The 12,230-nt window shown below is 56.4% G+C and overlaps 1 protein-coding gene across 1 annotated transcript in view; it reads right to left on the bottom strand.

Moving 5' to 3' along the window:
- Window positions 1-3,320: 3,320 nt before the first annotated feature.
- The window catches only part of SBK1 (SH3 domain binding kinase 1), a gene marked incomplete at its 3' end in the record, with an annotated part of 26,709 nt that continues 17,799 nt past the window's right edge, over window positions 3,321-12,230 (bottom strand). The window contains exons 2-4 of the mRNA XM_008580579.1: window positions 6,943-7,175; window positions 5,227-5,429; window positions 3,321-3,434 (exon numbers count right to left, since the gene is read on the bottom strand). Coding sequence (XP_008578801.1) covers window positions 3,321-3,434; window positions 5,227-5,429; window positions 6,943-7,168 — 543 coding nt within the window. The remainder of the gene's footprint in view (window positions 3,435-5,226; window positions 5,430-6,942; window positions 7,176-12,230) is intronic.

Here is a 12,230-nt window from a genome sequence, read left to right as displayed (position 1 = left end):
TCGTGGTAAGTCGTGGCATTCTCCACACATTGGGAGTCTTAAGGGGACATTTGTACATCAAGCTGGGGGCAGAGCCAGTGATGCTGTTTGCATTGGTAGATTTCCTCCATCCCTTAACAGTCCAGTAAAGGATTCTGTTAAGTAAAGGGCCAATGCCCTCAGGCATCCATCCTTATCATTGCAGAGAAGTGGCGGACGTTTTTCTATAACACATCCTCCATCAAATTCTTGGGTAGGAGTCGTCCCCCCTCTGATTTGGTCAGGGTGGTTATTTTTCCTTCTCTCTCTTTTTCTGCCCCCCCCGCCCATATTTCAGAAGTAATTATGCAACCCATTCAATGTCTGTTTTCCTCTATAGAAAGTAAGTCTCGGGATGGGATAGGGATTGTTGTCTTGTTCATTGCTGTATCCTCGGCCCTTAAGATAGCACTGGGTGTTCATTCATCCATTTGACAAATTCTTATGGAGTGCCCAGTGCCAGGCCCTGTACTAGGTGAGGGGTGGTGGGGAGTAGCAGTCTGCCCAACATTGTCTCTGCGCTTACGGAACTTACGTTCCAACGGGGTGAGACGCAGGACAGACATATGGTATTGCAAGTGGTGATCAGTGCTCGGTGTACGGTAGAGCAGGGAGAGGGGGCGTCTGCTCTATATAGCATGCTCGGGAAGTTTATGCTGATCCTTTGACATTTGAGCAGGGACCTGAAGGTGAGGGTGGGAGGGAGCCCTGGGGAGATCTGGGGTCTGAGGCTCAGGCAAAGGCCCCGAGGTGGTGCATGCTTGGCTGAGAGGCCAGTGTGGTGGCAGGCAGTACAGGGGAGAGGAGTAGGGGTGAGGTTGGAGGAAAATGGGGCCAGACCATGAGGCCTCTTGGAGGCCACTCTTCAGCTTTGATTCTGGGTGGAACAGGAAGCTATTGTAGGGTTCTGAACAGAGTGACAGATCTTACCTATGAAAAGAATCACTGGCCACTGTGCCAAGAAGAGCCTGAGGGGGTTGGGAGACCAGCGGGGGGCTCTTGCCGTAAGCCAGGGGAGGGAGGTGCATGGAGGCAGGCCAGTACGTGGCAGGCATGGCTGGTCTGGCTATACGTCTACTGGAAGGCAGAGCCAACACAACTGCTCTGCTGGCACAAGTGGGTAATCAATAAATATTTGTTTGAATGAATGGTGAATCCTGAAACCCCCTCTGGCCCGCCCCAAGCCCCCCTGCTTCAGAACTTCCATTTTGCCTGTCACGCGAGTCTGCACCTGCCAGCCAGTCCTCTTCCTCTCGCGCCTCCTACAGCTGATGCCCAGAGACTGGAATCCTGTCTTCAGGGAGCCTTCTATGACTCTGCACTTGATAAGCTGCCCAGTTGCACACCTTCTACTCGGGTAATGTCTCTCTCCATTCTTGTCCAAGGGCAGGGCCCTATCTGTCCTGCGCACTGCTGTATCCTGTCTCTGGCAGGGAGCCTGGTATGCAGAGGGTGCTCGGTAAATATTTGCTGAGTGGTGACTGGATGAATCGGCCTACTCTGTTCCTCTGGGCTTTGTATTGACTTCCTGCTTAGTCCAAAGGGCTCCAAGCCACAGCTGGACTCCAGGCCAGGGACAACTCCCTGTCACTTCCTCCAGAACCCGGTTCCTTGTTCCCTTCACCCTCGAGCCCTGGCTTGGACCTACTCGAAGCCTGAGAGGTTGCAGGAGGCCTGGAGCAGCTGCCCTCAGACTCTGCAGATCTCACTGTAGAGGCATCAAGGTCAAGTTTTTCCCGGCCTGCATCCAGGGAAGCAACGGAGCACACCTAGAAACCTGGCATGGGGCCATGGGCCGCTGCCCATCCCGCTCGCAAGAGCGTCTTAGTTCTTATAGAGACTTATCTGCTCATGTCCTTCACCTAATTTCTGTTAAGATTTTTCTAATTCATTTTTAAGAGTTCTTTGTGCATTAAGGATGTCAATCTCTGTGTGTTAAATTTGTTCCTTATCAATTGACTTTAAATTCAATTTGTGATATTTTCCTTCACTTGTATGTTGAGGAAATAATTTTCTATATAAACATGTAAAAAAAAAAAATCAAGTTTTCAGTTCCCAGAGCCCCTGTGTGCCCCCTCCCACCGCCCTCCCCACCCCAAAACTGAGACAAGACAGCCACCCAGTGGTAATTTTTCTAATTTTATTTTATAGCAATTGTCATGATTAAAGAAGTAAATAACACATTTAAAAACCTTCTCAGGGCCAAAGGATGCCAGAGTATTTACAAACATATGGGGTGGAGGCTGGCAAGACAGGAGGATCTGAGGTTCTGGGGCTGGGATTCCACCTACGCCCCTGCCCCAGGCCCCGAGCTGATCCCACCACCAGGACTTTCCCACCAGTCACAGCGTGGGTTCAGGGAGCATGGGGCAGCTTCAGGGCCCTGCTTGGTGGGCCTGGTGGGAGACCCTCTAGCTGACCTGTGGCCCTACCTCCCGCCTCGGGGGCCCCCCACACCCCACAGGCCAGCTCAGAGGGGCCTCTGGGAAGCACCGAAGGACGGGGCAGTGTAGGGGATACGGGGGCTGGGACAGAGGTCAGCATGACCCAGCCTGCCTGTAATGGGACAGACACACATGCACACACGCACACATACACACACACACACACACAGTACCTTCACAGAAGAATCGCTAGGGGAGAGATATTCTTGTATGTGAGTTTTTCTGTCTTCTAAGACTTCATGACTACGTGTTATTTTTTGCTATTATTTTTTGTTTCTTCAACAGTGACATTAACTGAGGTAAACATCTGTGACCAACACCTCTCCTAAGGGGCAAAGGGTCCCAACCCGACCAGCAGAGGTGGTGGCAGCGGCAGCAGAGCCTTGACCTGATTCCAGTCCTGCTTTGGTGTCAGGTTGGTCGCTGCCCCTCAATGCCTCTGAAAACGAGGGGGACCGGGCTACATAACTACAGTCCCTTCCCAACTCTACCATCCTACTACGACGACAAGGGAGAAATCTCCCAGACAGGATCTTGAGAGAGAGAGAGAGAGAGAGAGAGAGAGAGAGAACTAAGGTGAGGGACGACTACTGTGGAATCTCGACGACAAGGGAGAAATCTCCCAGACAGGATCTTGAGAGAGAGAGAGAGAGAGAGAGAGAGAACTAAGGTGAGGGACGACTACTGTGGAATCTTGCTTCCTTGTTATTGCAGGAGATCAGGATGTCGAGAGGCCTAAGGCAAGAGAAGTTGAGGCTGGGATAGGTGGGCCCGGCTGGGCTCCAGGTGGGCTGGGGGCAGTGATGGGGGCCATCTTGGAGACATGGCCCGTGGTGGGAGGAGGGGTTGGCTACTTACCTGGCGTGTGGAGGGCCCCGTGCCCAGTGGAGAGGTGGGGTCTTGAGAGGAGTGGGCACACGAGGAGAGTGGGGCCAGGCCCTGGGGCGACCACATGCTGTTTGTAAACTGGACCTGGGCAGGGCAGGGAGACCTATAGCCCTTTTGTGCAGTGGGAGTGAGGGGTGGCTGAAGAGGCAGGGGCTCCAGGCCGGAAGGTGATTGGTACCCCCCTAGGCAGCCTGGCCCATGAAGGAGCTCCTCAAATGCCCCAGATTCCAGGAGGGAGCCTGGCAGGGGTGGCCCAGGATGGTGGATGGGCACTGCCAGGCAGAGGGAGTAGCCTCGCCCTTGTCAAGGTTATTGCAGGGTCCCAGACCTCCATGAGGGGGTGGGGGGTTATGAGGGGATGCTGGGCCAGGCTGGGTTCCTCTCCTCTCGGTTTTGCTGCCTGGAGGCCTGTATCAACCTGCAGGTGCCTCCCCGCCTGGTTCCCTGAGGGGTGTGTGACATGCAGGCCCGCAGCCCTTGTACAGCTGCCTGGAGAGAAGCCTGGGCTGCGTGGATGGCGGGCGGAGTCACTGTGGCGTCTAGATACACAGTCACTGGGGCACATGGCTACACTCACGTGTGCACTCTATACAGCACACACCTATTCACACACTTCCACAGCCCCCATTCTCACACCTACAGAGGCAGCTTCTACCCCTGCGTACTCCAGACCAGCAACTTGGGAGACTGGGTCAGCCCGTCTTGGAGGTTGACAAGTCTGACACCAAGAGAAACCCAGGAGAAATTCCTGGTGCAAATTACCTGGCCATCTGCCTGAAGCCCAGGCCACTGAGTCTGGGCTGGCACAGCAAGGACTGGGAGGAGCCCCTGGGCCTGGGGAAGGTGCACCTGGCAGGGGAGTTGGGCCCTGTGCTAAGGATGCAGGGGCAGCTGAGACCCCTGCCCTGGGAGCCCTTTTGTCCCCAGGAGTTGTCAGGACAATCCCTTGTGTGGGGGGGGGGGGGTTGTGGGGAGAGGGGAGGTCTACCAGTGCTCTGCATTTTGGTGGCTGCGTGGCCAGAGGCAGGTTTCCTCCCTTCTGGGCTGTGTCCTCACCAGTGGAACGCGGGCGTGAGGGAGTCACTAGATTCTTGGGGCCTGTGCCTGCACACACACACTTATGTGACATCCAGACGTTTGCCACATTTTCCAGGGGCTTGGCGCCTCCCCTCCAGTTCCCAGGAAAGGGGCAGGACACAGCTGCTCTCAGCTCATGGTCTTCATCCCAGCCAGTGCCCAGGGGCCTTAAGCTCCTTCTCTGCCCAACACTTCAGTCCCCTTCTGTGCCCAGGGTGGGGAGGGGGCAGAATGGGGTGGCCAGGAGGTCAGGGCCTGGGGTGGGACTGCGGGATGATGTGGGAAGGGCCGGGAGCAACTAGCGGTGTTGCGGGACTCAGGGAGGTGTGGGGTCTGGCCCGCAAGCTCCCTTGCTCCTGGTGTCGGGGGACAGGGGCTCTGAATGCTTGGGTCTGTGGGCTTGGCAGAGCAGATTCAAACCTAGTGCCTGGTATCCTCCCCTTCTTCCCCCGCTCTCCAGGCTCCAGAGTCCCTCCTCTGAAGCCGCCTTCCCAGGTGGACCTGACACCTCTAGGCAGCTCAAGGAGGGTGCTGTTGAACTGTACCCTGTCACTCCAGCTGTTCCTGCAGAGCGCTTATCTCAATCTGTCATTATCTGGCTGACTGTGGAGTGTCCCCACTAGAACCAGGGCACGACCTTTGTCGTCTTCACTGTGCATCCCCAGCCCCCAAACAGTGACAGACATACAGTAGGTGCTCAATAAATACTTGTTGATTAAATGGTCTGACTTCTTCCCCACTCTCACACTCTGGGGACCCGAAAGACCATCTCCCTTCCCTATGCCACCATCCCAAGTACCTGGGGAGGGATGATGTCAAACAGGTCCCCAGCGGGCGCGTACTCCTGGGCGAAGACGTAGCAGTCCTCCGTCTCAAAGACCACGTCGAAGACCTTGATGATGAAGGGGCTGGAGGAGAGGCTGTTGGTGACGCTCACCTCCCGCAGGAAGTTCTTCAGCTTGGTTTTGCTCTTGTTCACAAACTTCAGGGCCATTTTCGTGCCTGACAGTGGCAACAGCAATGGTGGTGAAGCCCCCTCCCCATGCGTCCCTGCACCTGACACATACCCATGACTGTCTGCATGGCCTGTCCCAGCGACAAAGCACAATGGGGCCCCCAGCCAGCATGACTGCCCTCATCTTACAGATGGGAAACAGACCCAGAGAGGGGAAGAGACTTGACAAAGGCCATGCAGCAAAGCGGGACCCGCCAGAGGCCCCCAGCCAGCATGACTGCCCTCATCTTACAGATGGGAAACAGACCCAGAGAGGGGAAGGGACTTGACAAAGGCCATGCAGCAAAGCGGGACCCGCCAGGGTCTTCTACAGCCCATCTGTAGCCTCCATGAGGTGGGCATTGGGGAGGGCCTGGTGGCCCATTTTCTGCCTGCTCCCATTTTCTCCTGCCACACTATACACTTGTTTATCTTGTCTGTCTCCCCCAGCCCAGGAACCTCTGTCTTGTTTCTTGCTGTGTCTTCAGAGTGTGGCACACAGTAGGTGCTCAGCAGATGTTGGTTATATGGTTGGATGGATAAGAAGAAAGGAGACGCTGCGAGGCCCACGCCCCCACCTCTGTGCTTGGGCAGGCGTCTGTACCCACCTGTGCGAGTTGTGTGATGCACATGCGTGTGTCCACAGGGCACTCACACATCGCGGGCCCTGCCTTCTGCACTTCCCACTCACAACTCATGCTTCATAATGACCCTATGGGGCGGACACTAATGTTACCCTATTTTACAGAAGAGGAAACTGAGGCAGAGAGGTTAAGTCCCTTGCCCAGGGTCACATAGCAAGCAGGTAGCAAAGCTCAGGTGACCCCATGGCCAGTGTTCCTCCTGCTGCCCTCAGTTGGCGCAGCTGTGGGAGCTCACGCAGCCCCCGCCCAACTGGCAGGGTGGGCACCACTGTGAGCCCACGGTGTAAGGGAGGCACCAAGCTCAGTGGCTAAGCAAGAAGTTTCTAGAGTTGACTACTGGGTCTCATCCTAGTTCAAACTCTCTGTACCTGCATGACCTTGGCTAGGTGACTGAACCTGTATGGGTCTTGGTGTCCTCATCTGAGAAATGGAGATGGCCATACTGATCTCACAGGTTCATCTCCCAGCACCCTTTAAGTGTGCTGCCCTGTTCCTGAGGACCCCCCCCCCACAGCTCTCTGTCCACCTCCCTGGGGTCAGCTATCACCAATATATAACCACCAGCCCTGCTCTCTCCTCAGAGCTCCAGAGGTCCCTGGGTGCATCCCCTTGGGTGTTGCAAGGGTGCTTCAGATGACCCCAAAGCAGTCCCCTCCAGTCTGGGCACTCCATTTGGCCCCAAATTCTTCCCTTGTCCCATCTGCCCAGTCCCTGCCTGCCTGGGCCTCTTTAGGCCCCACCCTCTCCACCTGGGCCACTGACTCAGCCTCCTTGCTAGCCTGCTGGCCTCCCCAGAAAGCACCAGAGAGGCAAGCTGGAATGCCAACCATGTTCCCCCACCCCGCTCTTAAAATCCTGTCACCCTGCAGACACTTACCTGTGCCCTTGTGGGCCACCAGGTCAACCTTTCCATAGGTTCCTTTACCCAGCTCTCGGACCAGCTCGTAGTGCTTGGTGACGTCGCTAGCGGCCAGTGTGCGGAGGGTCAGTGCCTGCATGTCTTCAGTGAGAAGGGGCACACCAGCACCCGGCCCAGGGGCAGTCCCTGGCCCACAGCAGGGCAGGGAGTGGGGCGGCTCGGGCTCTGGGCAGCCCACACTCATCTTCTCCCTGTTGGGGGTGTGTATGACATCAGGCCATGGTCCCCTCCTCTGTCCACCTCCTGCCTCCCTAGTGCCCAGGAAACTTGCAGCGGGGCCCAGATGCCAGGCCTAAGGTGACCACAAGGGGGCGACAAGCATCTTTGTTGCCTTCCCCAAAGCTTCGGGGGTCAGGCCTGAACCAGCACTGTCCCTGCCCCTTGCACGTCTCCTGCTGTCATCCACACAGCGTCAGGCAAGGCACATGTATTTATGTTGCACGAAGACACAGCCACACACTGAGTTCACAGGAGTGTTCCCATTCACGAGCATCAATGAAGAACCTGCTGTTTACCAGGTGTTCTTCAAAACCCTGGAGGCAGAGCACCTCCTGCCTCCCCAGTGCCCAGGAAACTTGCAGCGGGGCCCAGATGCCAGGCCTAAGGTGACCACAAGGGGGCGACAAGCATCTTTGTTGCCTTCCCCAAAGCTTCGGGGGTCAGGCCTGAACCAGCACTGTCCCTGCCCCTTGCACGTCTCCTGCTGTCATCCACACAGCGTCAGGCAAGGCACATGTATTTATGTTGCACGAAGACACAGCCACACACTGAGTTCACAGGAGTGTTCCCATTCACGAGCATCAATGAAGAACCTGCTGTTTACCAGGTGTTCTTCAAAACCCTGGAGGCAGAGCACTGAACAGACACTTCAGAATTCCTGCCCTCGAGGGGCTTACATCCCAGGGGAGATGGACGATGATATGGTGATCACATGAATTATGTATGATCAAAGGCAATATGGGCTGTTGAGAAAATAAAAATAAGGCAGGGAATGGGGGACTGAGGGCAGAGACTGCAGGTATGGCCACATGCTGACACCACCGCGTGTACAGCGCACGCTGACACAGCCTTCTAATGCCTCCCCACCACAGATGACCATACAGTCCCACTCAGGTACCATAGCACAGCTGCGGTCTCAGCCCCCACTCCAGACATAGGACGGAGCACCTGTGCCACAAAGACACAGCCCTCCCCTCCACATTGACAGCTGGACCAACCCCTTCAGTGTCCACACAAGCGGGGGTGGTCTGCCTGGACGCACCCCTCATAGCTACTGAATTTGTCTCCAAATGGACAGGTGTCCTTGAGTCTACCTGTAGGTGTTGGGGGAGCAGAGAGGTACGAGGGTGGGGGCCGGGGCTGGGAGCAGGAGATCTGGCTCTTGAAAGCTCTAAGTGGTGCCAGTGCGCCAACTCTCCCTATCCAGGGGGTTCTCATGTCTTTCTTTTAAAATTTTATTTCACTTTATTTTTCTACAGTTTTATTGAGGTTTATTTGATGTACAATAAACCACACATATTTAAAGCGTACAATTTGATGAGTTCTGACATATGTCTGTTCATGAAACCATCACTGTGATCGAGGTAACAAACATATCATCCCCCAAGTCTCCTTTTGTCCCTTTATAAGTTCCCAGCCCCGCCCGCCCCTGTCTTGCAACCACTCTGGGGTCTTCATTTCCTATCTGTGGAATGGAGGAGGGTAGAGGGGAGACGAGCCTTGTCCAGGCGGGCATGCAGGTGTGCATATGTGTCTGTGCCAGCCCGGGGAGCCTGCCTCCCGGTGCACCCCCCTCGGACCTCCCCCCTCTCCCAGCATCCCCAGCCTGCCCTGCAGTCCCCCACTCCCTGAGAGATACCATCTGAGAGAAGGCTCAGACAGGAGCCAGACAGCCTGGGTTCAAACCCCAGCTCCATCACTTGCTGGCTGGTTACTTCATCTCCATGCCTCAGTTTCTTCATCTATGAAGGGAATAGAATGGTCTCTCCTTTCTATGGGTCGTCATGAGGATTAAATAAATTCTCAGGCATGAAGACGGGGGAGCTCCCCAAGGGCCCAGCACCCTCACCATGGCCTGCACTCCCTTCCAGGCCCAGAGCCTCTCCCCTCTCTTTGCCTTCCCCTTCTCTCTCAGCACGACCCAGCCTCCCACTTCTCAGGGAGAGGAGGGACATCAGGAGGGAACTTCCTGGCCTCCCACCCAGCCACAAACAGGAGCTCCATCTGCACAGTCCTCTCAGCTGGCTTGGGGGGAGGGAGCCCTCCTCCTCTCCCTCCCCCAAAGCCTTGGCTCCCACCTTCTGCTCCCTTAGGAAACTGCTCCTCCCCTCATGCCCTCCCCGGGCCCCCTTCTGCTCCATTCACGAACCAGCTCTTCGATCCTGTTCTAACAGAACCTGCCCACCCCCATCCCTCCCCCAAAGCCTTGGCTCCCACCTTCTGCTCCCTTAGGAAACTGCTCCTCCCCTCATCCCCTCCCCGGGCCCCCTTCTGCTCCATTCACGAACCAGCTCTTCGATCCTGTTCTAACAGAACCTGCCCACCCCCGGCTCCTGCCTCTCTTTTCGATCTGAATGTATGCCAGGGACTCTGAAATGCCACATGACTGCCCTGGGAGAGCCTAGTCTGTAGCCTGGACTAGCCCATTTCACACCCCCCCCCAGGAGGCGGGAATGGTGCCAGGCACATGGAAACCCAGTCCTGCTTCCCTTCCTTTCTGCCCTCAGTGGGTTGGATAAACTTGGCACAACACCTGTCACCAAATCTTCCTGCAGTCCCCACTTGGCTGGATGGTACTGGGCTCTCTTTGCTGCAGCTGCCAACTGGGCTGACGTGGAGCAATACCTCTCTGTGGCTGTCTTTCCGTGGGTGCAGGGCTGGACGGGATCTCCTCTGCCAATCCCTGCCAAGGCCTACCCACCGCCTCGGTGATGAGGACCCCGTGTGGGAACACCGAGGCAATCTGCTGTGATGCCACAAGAAGAGAGAAGGCCGTGTCTGCATGAGCACCCTCGGGCCAGCGTGTCCTTGGGTCCTTCCTGTGGAGAGTGTGGGGCTGTCCCTGAGGGGCTCTGGGGAGTACACAGCCCCTTTGCCTTGAACTCTCCACCCCCCACCAGGAGGGCCACTGGGCCGCTCTCCTGACCTGCTTCTCCTGATGCGTGGACTCCCCCAGGGCTGCAGAGGTGGGCGGCCGCATGTGTGCAGGCACACGTGTGTACACATGTGCAATCCTCCAACATCAGGCTTTGGCCCTGCCAGGTCACTTCAGGCGGTTTCTGCATCCCCTGGGAGCTTGACTGGCAGCTGTGAGCCATCCTTCCCTCCCTCCTTCCTCCCGTGCCCAGGGACTGCTGGGAGTTGGCTCATCCCTGCCCCTTGGGCCTCAGAGTTGCCATGGGTAGGTAGGTAGTGGGCTGGGTCAGGGGCACAGCCACAGTGGGGTGGGTTTGGGCCCCCCGTGTGCCCCCACACCCTCAGGTCCAGCCACGCTCTGACCACTACCCTGCACTGCCTCTCTACAGCTTTAGTGTCCCCTGTTCAGTCTCTTCCACCATTCCAGACCAATCTCTACTGCCTGCTACACTTCCCCCTGCCAGACACCCTCTTGTCTCATCTGCAAGTGCCACTCCTCCAGGAAGCCTGCCTTGCTGCCCTAGCTGAGCACTGGGATTCGGACAGGGTCTGTGTGCTGTGCTCTCAGGGCCCCCATTGAGTACTTTGGGGTGGTCTCAGCTGTGTCCCTGTCTGTCCCATCAACAGGCCAAGAGCTCCCCAGGGGCAGGGGCTAGATCATGTTCAACCCTCTCCCTCATCCCCTTCCTTGGTTCATAGGGTCCAGTTTCAGGGTCCTCCCACTGCCCCCTCCCTCCTTCCCCACCTCCCTCTCCCTTCAGGCCCATTCTCCACAAGGTGTCAGCAGAAGACAAGGAATTAATCCATACCTGTCCCTGCTGCTGTGTCATCCCCCAGGTACACGCTGCCTCTGACCCACTTACGACGCATGTGACTTAAGAGGCGCAGTGGGGAGCGATGGAAACAGCACGGGCCTTGAGGCTCGGCAGGCTTGGCCTTGATCCTAATGTGCGCCACTTTTTAGCTGGGTGACCTTGAGCAAGTCACGCCACTTCTCTGGGCTTCCACATCCATACCATGAAAACAATAATCATGATAATGGCACTAACGCGTCTACACTACTTATTACACGCCGGGCCCCATTCAAAGGACTATCTTGTCTAATCCTCTCAACCCTACGAGGTAGGTATTACTATTACCCCCACCTTAGAGATGAAGAAAATGAGGCAGAGAGAGTCTAAATAACCTGCCCAAGTTCACAGCTAGTGCTGGGATTGGCTCCAAAGCTGGCACTTTCAACTGCTATGTTTTCCCACATCAGCATGTGGGCAACCTCTCACCTGATCCCTCGGTAGCCAGGAAGGGAAACTGAGGCCCAGAAGAGGGCACAGTCCCAGCCAAGGATGCCAAGCCTTCTTCACTCAGCGCCTGCTGAGCGCTGCCTGGGTGCCAGGCACTAGCCTAGGGGCTTCCCACATGTGAGCTCATCTGACCCTCACAACCATCCCCTGCCCACCCACATCAGCTCCATTGTTCAGATAAGAACTTGAGGCCCAGAGAGTGAAGTAAGACACATCCACCTCACTGACTGGTCGTAAGAGTCAGAGGCATGTCTGTCCAGCTTCAGTGGGAACTCTGTCCTCCAAGTATTTTATCACCACGTCTCTGCATCCACTTGAAGGAGCAGCTGTGGACTTGATGGCTGTGAACTTTCCAGCACCAAGCAGGGGAGGCCTCTGCTGACCGTGGCTCACACCGTGTAGTCAGCATCGCCTCTACCCCCACTTGAGCTGACGGTGCTGTCCCAGGAGACTCCACACGCCTTGCCCCTCAAGGGTGTGTCCTCCCTGGCCCTGAAGGAGGCCCTCCAACTCCCATCTGTGTTGCCCAGGGCAGGTGGGGGTCCCCTAGTATCCTTGGCAGCAGCTGTAGTTCTGCCACTTGCTGGGAGGGCCACAGTGGTGGTGGTGGGGCTTCCCAAGCAAGAAGCAAAACCAAACTGCCTACCACTTCCTGTTGGTGGGCAGCTTGAGCTGGGTGCTGCCCTTATGAAACTACACCCAGCTCATCACCGGACCCAGGCCTACATCGGAACCCTCATTCCCCACCACACACACACACACACACACACACACACACACACACACACACACACACACAGACAGCGCCAA

Source organism: Galeopterus variegatus, unplaced genomic scaffold (assembly GCF_000696425.1).
Source record: "Galeopterus variegatus unplaced genomic scaffold, G_variegatus-3.0.2 Scaffold2130, whole genome shotgun sequence".
In the NCBI taxonomy this organism is placed as follows: Eukaryota; Metazoa; Chordata; class Mammalia; order Dermoptera; family Cynocephalidae; genus Galeopterus; species Galeopterus variegatus.
The sequence above is the reverse complement of the archived record's forward strand: the minus strand, read 5'-3'. Positions and strand labels throughout refer to the sequence as shown.